The 9,400-nt window shown below is 35.4% G+C and overlaps 1 protein-coding gene and 2 long non-coding RNA genes across 4 annotated transcripts; 2 read left to right on the plus strand and 1 right to left on the minus strand.

The window, feature by feature from the left end:
- Positions 1 to 2,278: 2,278 nt before the first annotated feature.
- Positions 2,279 to 5,102, minus strand: LOC109584053 (uncharacterized). The gene is made up of 6 exons (XM_019999612.1): positions 3,813 to 5,102; positions 3,139 to 3,510; positions 2,743 to 3,089; positions 2,519 to 2,687; positions 2,387 to 2,472; positions 2,279 to 2,337 (listed from the first exon to the last, which is right to left on the minus strand). The coding sequence occupies exons 1-3, from the start codon at positions 4,137 to 4,139 to the stop codon at positions 2,898 to 2,900; spliced, it is 891 nt and encodes a 296-aa protein (XP_019855171.1). The 5' UTR covers positions 4,140 to 5,102; the 3' UTR covers positions 2,279 to 2,337; positions 2,387 to 2,472; positions 2,519 to 2,687; positions 2,743 to 2,897.
- Positions 5,103 to 5,196: 94 nt separating this feature from the next.
- LOC109584054 (uncharacterized) lies at positions 5,197 to 6,019 on the plus strand. The gene is made up of 3 exons (XR_002185820.1): positions 5,197 to 5,310; positions 5,364 to 5,741; positions 5,846 to 6,019. It is a non-coding gene; the product is annotated as an uncharacterized LOC109584054 (long non-coding RNA).
- A 58-nt stretch (positions 6,020 to 6,077) lies between these two features.
- Positions 6,078 to 7,550, plus strand: LOC100638560 (uncharacterized). 2 transcript variants are annotated; one of them, XR_002185818.1, is made up of 5 exons: positions 6,078 to 6,265; positions 6,463 to 6,648; positions 6,692 to 7,197; positions 7,247 to 7,333; positions 7,388 to 7,550. It is a non-coding gene; the product is annotated as an uncharacterized LOC100638560 (long non-coding RNA). The 2 variants fall into 2 exon arrangements; XR_002185817.1 differs by having other exon boundaries at positions 6,692 to 7,333.
- Positions 7,551 to 9,400: the final 1,850 nt, after the last annotated feature.

The following is a 9,400-nucleotide window of genomic DNA, read 5'->3' on the forward strand; positions in this document are numbered from 1 at the left end:
GCCCACACGTAGTCGTGGAAGCGAGGGTAAAGCAGTCGTCCTGTCTGTGTGTGTGTGTGTGTTCGCTTGGCCTCCACTTTTGAGCTGACACTGCTTTCTTGTCTAGTCCTCGAGAGTCTTATAATCAATACTGGCTCTTGAAAAAGTTATTCGCCGTCTTGGGAATGCTATATTTTTCTTTTCCGTGGAGTAAGAAGCTGGCAAAGTCACCAAACGTAGGTCGGTTCCCCGACAACTCTTTCATAGTGTGAGCAAAAGAGCAACTGGGCAGATAAAACAATAAAGTAAAGCCTCATCTTTCATTAATATGAGAGGAATTGCTCCAATCATCTTCGTTTTAAAGATATGGTAGCCCAAAATTTCATACTTTTGTGAGTTTACACGAGGCTCTCTTCTCCCGAAGTAGTGGCCAGAGTCTTTAAACATCAGGGGCTCAAAATACATTTGTATGCAACAAATAGAGCCTAACAAATGTATGCTGAACTGTTTGAAAATCGAGAAAAACTAAAGCTTTCTTCACCACTTAGGGCCATGTGCCACCATTACTGTGTGCGGGTGGAGCATGGCTTGATTGAGCCACACCTTCATTGCAGCCACACCTTTGCATTGCTGCAGCATGCAGTGCAGCAAGCATGCTGGAGCTTCTTTTTTATCTAAAAAACAAAAAATTCTCTGTCTCAGAACATTCACTAAGTTTTTACATGCTGAAACTTCTTTTTTGTCTCAAAACTTTCACTAATTATTTTTCTCTTAATTTATTAAAATTGTTACGCAGATTGTGGCGAGGGTATGCACTTTAGTGCTCTCGTTCATTCATTCATTCTGTACAACTGAAATTTGTTTTTAATAAACAATAACTTTAGCACAGCATGTCTCAAGCTCCTAGGATCTTTCTTTTTGGCGTGGAAAAGTCTTTCTTAACTGTTTTGTGTTGCTCAAATACAAGTGCTAGGTACAGAAGCTTCAAAGTAAGAAAATCGAGCAGTTGGGCCAAGTTCCGTTGTGTTGGCACTTTAGAGATAGATGGTAGCATTTTTCATTAGATTAGAACATGGCCTTCAAATAATATGAAGAGATTTCTCTAAATCTTACTTGATGAAGAGTTATACTTACTTGAAATTGTTGAGGTCACTCGTTTGTGCAGCGCTAGAGCAACAACTTGCTGGGTTGTAGGTACTAAAGTACCTGTACTATCTCAAATATACAAAGGTAGCAACTTTTTTGTCAGCAAGTTTATCTTATATAATATTGCTGATTAGTAAAGAAAAAGTGAAGCTTCTTTCTCACATGGTATTCTTGCTGCCAATCATGCCAGTATGATGGAATGCCACACCTTTCAATCTACATGCATGGGAGGGGCTGAAGCTGCTTGCATGTATGTGCTGCAGTGCTGCTACTTCTGCAGGTATTCAAGAGCAAGTGCAACTGCAGGAAGCTAGTGTTGAGCAGACTCTCTTCATGCTGATAATCAAACAGCTATTGCAGTGCGGGCATGCACCATAGCAGCTATAGGGGTGAGGCCATGCACCGTAGGTGTCTCGTTGAAGCTGCTCCTTGGCAGTCCTTGCCCATAGTCTTGACTCTGTCACTGAAATAGTGAAAAATACTGCCATTTTTAGTATGATGGAACCCCCCATAAGAATTGCAATTATTATTGACGATTATAATATTGGCAGTTTTATTTTGAACCGCCAATCTGCCAAATTTATAGACATGGCAAGGTATGAGGATACCAACAAACTAAATAAAAAAGCGTAGTTACCAGTAACTTTGGTCACTTTGACTACTCTGGTTTGAAGCTAGACATTGTGACTTATGCATACACTGTTAAAAAAATAGTGTTCCTCACACACCATAAAAGGTGTACTGATTTAGTCCAGCCCAGCACACCCCAGATGGTGCTTCACGAACACCTGTAGCAGAAGGGTATCTCACACACTTAAATGGTGTACCATAAACACTAAACTGTTAATTACAGATTTACTTCTTCATTTTTATTCAAAAGTTCTAAATCAAACATAATGAATAATATACAAGTACAAAACAGTATGTATAAGAACAATGTTAATTATACACGAGCCAAAAAATGAGATACGGTAGAGGTTGTCTTTTTAGGTGTAATACCAAGTACTTTAATTTCCAAGAAAAAAAAGAAATTGTGGCAGCCTTTTGGGTAGCATATGTTAAATACATAGTATGCTGAAAGCAAAGTAAGTACAATGTCAAGCTTATTCTTAACTTCTGTAACAATAACTTTATCAACTACAAGAAAGATATCAATAGATAAGGCTCCACTTGATTCTTTCCTTCAATGTGTGACTCTGGAGCACCAGAATCCTAAAAATCAATAATAGGTATACACTTTGCTTTAGGATTATTAACTAACTGGAACTATGTAGAGCAACATTTCATGGTTTGCCTTTACTCTGTCTGGAATAAGGTAAGCAAGCAGACACAATGAAGCCACACCAGCTTTAATGATAATAAATGTATGATTCATGCAACTATTTATAACTACCTTTGTCACATGTAGTGAAGTTCTCCATTTGCTCACGTAATCGTGAATTGCTTCCCTTTTCTCTGCTACACTGTTCATATATTTTGGGGGCTAACATCTTACTCCATACATCTCGAACACTCAGTTGCAAATTGTTGTTGTTCATCATTCTTGCCATCTCACCATAAATCTAATAATTAGGAGCATAATCAATAACAGTATAATTTATTGATGCAAAATCTAACCTGATCAACACACCTAAAGAAAGGATATTTATCAAGAAGATCGCCAATACCATGAATCAAACTAATATCCTGACGGCGCATTGCATACGTTCGAGCTACAAGTTCCTGAACAGCAACCATATTTTTACCTTTGCTTTTCTTCATTTCTGCCTTTATCAACTTGTTATGAGACTCAAATGATGCACTGTCTTCTCCTGCAGGAGGAATAGGAGCTTTAAGAGTTGGTAAACGCTTTGAAACAGAAGAGGATGTTGAACTAGAAGTACTTGAACTTGAAGGACCCGCTGTGGTTTCTTGATACGTCGAAACTGCTTAAAACGGTCAATAAGTGCTTGAATGATTCCACCCTGTATTAATCAGAGAGTGAATATTAAATATAATAGTACTGTAACATACAGTCGTCGATCCAGACGATGGCTTCATAAATGGATACTTTAATAATATATCCTTAGCAACTCTTGTGTACTCTTCCTTGGTAGGTTTTCGTTTGTAAAAAAACATAGCAGAAGCTATTTGAGAAAGAAAAGCACTGGTAGTTTCCTTTGTCATTTTTTGTGATGATAATGCCAATTCAACTTCTGACGAAAAGTTCTTTGGGAAGGGAAAAGGATCAGGTAAAGGCCCCTCTTGTTTCTCTTCCTCATGCACTTCTATTACTGCAGGAGATAGTACTGGCAAAACAGGGTCATCAATATCATCATCACTCTTGAACTTCTTTTGTGAGGGCGCTTCATCATCAACCATTTCCTCAATAGAACAAAACATATCCTACAAAAGAGAAATCATAAACATGGAATAAAAATTGGAAAGAATTTATGTATTACATATCCATTAATGAATAAATGTATGTGTTTGCACAATTTGTGTTAATACTATTAACTATACAGCCAAAATGTCATGGAAGTATAAAGGCAGATTAGCAATTATGATGCAAATTTGTAACAACATTAGTAATAGACCAAATTAGAAAAGCTATTAATTTACAATAATGGCCCATGCATCATAATTGGCTACTATCATTAAATTATAGCCCAAGTACATGTAATTGTTATTAATGTATTATACAATACCTTTACGTCACTATCTTGAAAGGATGGTCCATTAGTCTCTGACGGTACAGAAGAATCGTGTAGTTGAGGAGTGACAATGAAACGAAGCTTATCTTTATGTTCTAGGTAGCAATCATCGTCAAGATCAACAAAGGAATCCCAGTCAACATCGTACTTTTGAAATACGACACTCAAACTAACATTACTTCCAAAATTAAAGGATTTAAGACACTCTCTCTTTAAAAACATAAGGTCTGTATCTTCATCGTGAGTATCAGGTATTGTGATCACTTTATTCCTTTCGACATGACTTATCGGCGAATAAGATACGAGAACACTTCTCGGCATTCCTCAGTATGACTTAGGTGGCACTAAATGAGTGTCTAGGAATGAGATGGTAACAAACTGCAACGCCACAGAAACAAAAAGAGGTGAAAATGACCTCGAAAATGACTGTGAAGTGGAAATCAAAATGGTTGCTCTGAACACGTGTAGACTATCCAATATCAGTTATTAAAAGTATAAAAAAGGGCGGAGACAAGCTCAGCTACATAGATCTATATTGAAAAGGCTACTGCAAGTGATAACTTTTCTTCTGCTACTGCAACGTCTGCTCCTCATTCTACAGCAAACTTGACAGTTAATGCAGCAAGTTCTATAAATATACCTATGACCTCAGGCTGCACTAATTATTGCTGCTCTATATGTAAGCATTTTTCTTCTGCCAATTATTTGTCAGTGCTGCGACATATTGGTGTAGTTCACTCTCATGAAGCTAACTTTAGCTTAACTTGTGGTGTCAATGGATGTATTCGGAATTTTTGTAATTATTACTCATTTCGTAAACACCTTAGACGACTCCACCCAGATGTCTTTTCGAATCCAACTACTGTAACTTCTGCATCACAAGTTGAAGTTACCATAGATGAGTCTGATGATAATATTGATGAAGACGAAGTGTCTGATGATCGTAATGCTATACCAATTGAAAATCCAGGAGATGTTTGTCAGAGTCACAGTCAAAGTGCTGTAATTTCAAGTAAAGATGAAGAAAGAAGCTTTGCTTTATTTCTTTTGAAGACAAAAGAAATGCTTTGTATTTCTCAGAAGGCTACTGATGAAATCATGAATGATGTCATTGAAATTGTTTATCGATTCTCAAATAATATTGGAAGTGAAGTTGGAGAGATTTTGAAGAAAAATGGCATTAATTTGGAAAACATACGGGGCCTTGATTGTGCATTAAATAAGATGTATTCATTTGAGAAACTCAGGTCCAAGTTCATGCAGAACAAGTACTATGAGAGTAATTTTGGATTAGTTGTGAGTATAAGTAAATCAAGAATAAACCAATGTTCTTCATTTATAGCCAGTTTCCAAAGTAAAACTTGGAAGCAAGTTGAAGCGACAGTTACAATGGTCAAATTCTCATTTTGCTGCTTGTGATGAAAACTGCTATATTGTGCCACTTTTAGAGTCACTTAAGCAGCTTCTTTCTAATGACTTCATCTTTAATGATGTAAGTATGCATAAGTTTATTTGTTGATCACAATTAAGTATTGTAAATAATAGGTAAACAAGAGCCATCAAAGAACTGATAATATTCTATGAGACTTTTGTGATGGTCAGGCTTACAAAGATCACCTTTTATTCCAAGATCATCCTAATGCTTTACAAATCATGCTTTATTATGATGATGTTGAAGTATGTAACCCTATTGGCTCAAAAGCGAAGATACATAAATTAGGTCAGTTTAAATTGAGTCAGCTGAACGTTTTCAATGTTCAAATAGGTTTATTTTATTACACTCTTGGAAACTTGTCCCCAAAGTACCGGTCATCTATGGTAACCATTCAACTTGTTGCCATTGTTAAATACACCTTACTACAACGATATGGCCATGAAGCAATTCTTCGTCCATTTATTGATGATGTAAAAGCTCTAGAAAGTGTGAGTACATTAATAAATTCCATAATTTAGTGTTTAAATTTTGCTAATTTTATTTAATAGTTAAGCCATTTCTTTTTTTTCTAAAATCACAATTTTAACTATAGGATGCTGGTGTTACTCTGTGGATTAATGGAAAATCTCATACTATTCATGGAACTGTTTCAGTTATGGCAGCAGATAACCTTGCCAGTTGGAGTATTGGAGGTTACAAAACATTAGCATCGGCTAAGAGGAAATGTCGTTTTTGTATGGCAACATCTGATGATTTTAAAACAAAAGTACATGCATGAACAATACACATCATTAATGTAATTTCCTTAATTTTAATAGTTTTCTTTTGAAGAGTTTACCCCTCGTAATTGTGCCACACATTTAAGTCACATTGCTGATCTTAATGGACCTTTTCATAACCATATATCTACTACCTACGGGTTGAATCAAGATTCTTTTTTAAATGAGCTGAAGTATTTTCATGTCACAGATGGACTTGCCTGCTCCCGATATCATGCATGATGTACTTGAAGGTTAGCATCATTATTCCTGTTCTGATCACTTAGGTACATGTACTTAAATTGGCTAGGTTTTTATAACTATTTTTATAAGCTGCTAATAAAAATTACCAAGGTTAATGAATATTGATAATGAACTTTGTATAATAGAAATTAAGTTTGATTTGACGCTAATGTAAACAACATTTTATTATACATGTATTACATTTTAGGAGCCTTAGAGTATGAACTAAAAGAGCTACTTAAATATGTTACAATGGAAATGCGATTAATGTCATGTGATGAACATAATAACATTATTGATGGGTTTCCTTATGGGTATACTGATTCAAAAAATAAGGCATCTAATATTTCACAGAAGTCTTTACTATCTATTGATCACAATCTTAAGCAAAATGGTATGTTTTTGTTTACTTATGTTTCAAAGACATGCATTTGTAGCTACTCAAATATGGTATCTTGCACGATTACTGCCTTTAATGATTGGGGAGCATATTCCAGTGGACAATGATAATTGGAATAATTTTATGCTACTTGTTACAATTGTGGATTACATCTTTGCACCTCTGACATCAGATGAAATTTCATCTTATGTTGCCATGTTGCTGAAGGAACATCATGAGCGTTTTACTGAGCTGTACCCAAATTCACCTATCATCCCCAAAATGCATTATATGATACATTTACCTGAATGGATGAGAAGGTATGTATGTTTTCTTTATTGTCTGTTATGCATTTAACAATCATATTTTAAACAGATATGGACCTCCATCACGCTATTGGTGCATGCGGTTTGAGGCTAAACATAAATATTTCAAAAATTTGACACATATCATGAAGAATTTTAAAAATGTACCAAAGTCACTAGCTGCAAGACATCAGGCTAGAATGTGCTATCAACTATCAGGATCAAACCCTTTTAAAAATCTAAATATTGGAACTGTAAAGTATGTGACAAAATTTTATCATAAATCATAATAATTATAATTACTACAGGAAAATGTTATTTCTTGGTGATTATGCACATGCTGATGTTATTAAAACTAAGGATTCATATCTCACATTTGAAACATCACTAAATATGTTAGTTGTTCATCAATAATAATTATGTTTCTTTGTTTTCATGCATACATGCAGTGTTTCATGGATTGAGATTGATGGAAGCAATTACAAGCAAGGAGCTGTAGTAATCTTAGAAAGTGATCTATTGCCACTTTTTGCCATTATTGAAGATATTGTTCTCTATAATTCCACTACTGTTGTATTTGTGGTCCAAAAACTAGTGACAGATTGCTTTAATTCCCACTTTTACTCATATGAAGTGCTTCCATCTTATCCACTACAGTTTGTTGCCTGTGAATACACAGACTTTAAGGATTCTCATGTACTCCATTGTTATAAACTGTCATCTAAACCTGACTTGCTATACATTCCAATGAAATATCATATTATTGAAAATATTTAACTTTAAAACTGTACACTAAAGATAATATTATATTGTGAACATGTTTAAGTGTCTGCAGCACACTTAACAGAAGTGTGTATGCACACTTTGGGTGTGCAACGAAGTTGGTGTTCTTAACACACACAATTTTTTACAGTGTACGTTCTGAAGTAGACAGCTCTTTTACTTCATCATCACTTAGAATTCTTCCATCACATTTGCAAGTACACACATTAAATCAAACCAATTCACATCATCTGCACTTAATGCAATAAAGAAAGTAGGTGGACCTAGCGTTCCAAACATGGCAAACATATCAAGCTTTGCTTTATTCCAGTAAGCTGAGGAACCACGTATCTTACGCATAAATGCATATGAATTTTCTGAAAGCTCTGGGTTTTCACTGAAATCTCCATTTAATAATTTACCAGCAGTGATATGCCCTGTGCTACCCAATGATGATGATGATCTAATTCACATTGCGATTGATACAGAATCACGTAATCTCATCTTTTCAAGTAAATTTGCTGACCATAGTAAATGTGGAATATTACTAGACCAGCGATTATCAGCATTAAGTAAACGTGATTGAATAAAATCAGTAAATGTTATTGGTGGGTCTCTTGCTGTATGAAGACCATTGACTCCATTTGGAAATAGACATGGAAATGCCATTTCTTCTGCACTATTATCTTCATAAAACTTTGTTGGCTGGCCACTTACTCGAGGAAGCTGAAGCACATGATTATTATATGATCCATTTCTAATTTGCTGGAAAATTAATGGTCTGGCCAGCCAATGCTTTTTGACCCAAAGGCAACACTTAGCATAAAGGCTTGTACTCTTGAAATTAGTCTCTGTCCCATAGTGTTCAAACGGGATAATTCAGGTGGTAATTTATTTACATGAATATTATTTATTGTTGCAAATGAAGGGATTTTCACTTTCTTTATAAAATCCATACATCTAGTACGTACATAAACACTACCATTTACATCTTCAATAGGTAATAAGGCTGATAATTGTGTATCATTAATACATGCATGATAATGCTGTTGTAATACATCATGCACTTTACTCACATCAACCAATGATACACATTTTGGGTAGCACAGACGTTCACATGTATAGCATATGCTGGTTGGAGATATTTTTATTTCTTTTTGAAATTTTTCAAGGTCCTTGATAACTCTTGCTGACGTAAATTTTCTGGTGAGGGAGCCGGAGGTGGTTGATTAGCCAACAATTCTCTACGATACTCCCTCATTCTTTGATTTCGCTGAGCTCTTTGTTCTTTAGATTCTGAGGCTCTTCTTTCTTGAACTGTTTTACTGATGGTCAAGGGACGTGATTCTCTTTCAGAATCAGATTCATTGGCACGTCGTTCTTGTGATCTTTCTCTTAGGTCAGTAAGACGTGCTACTCTTTGAGATTCTGATTCATTGAGACACCTTTGCTGAGATCTCTCTCTTAGGTCAGTAATACGTGCTTCTCTTTGAGCCTCTGACTCATTAGCACATCTTTCCTGAGACCTTACTCTTTCATCATTTAGGCGAGAGTCTCTTCAAGCTTGAGATTCATTCTCAAAGGATCTCCTCATTCTTGCATATTTTTTTATCAGTCTCAACCTTTTTTCTGTTTCTACCAGAGACTCTTTTGATCTCTGTTGCCTTTTCTTTTTTTATAATACTCGATGCGCCTCTTTT

The sequence above is a fragment of the Amphimedon queenslandica genome, unplaced genomic scaffold (genome assembly GCF_000090795.2).
Source record: "Amphimedon queenslandica unplaced genomic scaffold, v1.1 AMPQUscaffold_13253, whole genome shotgun sequence".
NCBI lineage: Eukaryota > Metazoa > Porifera > Demospongiae > Haplosclerida > Niphatidae > Amphimedon > Amphimedon queenslandica.

Coding starts and splice junctions, on each gene's coding strand:
- LOC109584053 (XM_019999612.1), bottom strand. CDS start 4,139: ATGCCGAGAAGTGTTCTCGTATCTTATTCGCCGATAAGTCATGTCGAA. Junction 3,511..3,812: donor TTCAAGATAGTGACGTAAAG/GTATTGTATAAT, acceptor TCTCTTTTGTAG/GATATGTTTTGTTCTATTGA. Junction 3,090..3,138: donor CATCGTCTGGATCGACGACT/GTATGTTACAGT, acceptor TGATTAATACAG/GGTGGAATCATTCAAGCACT.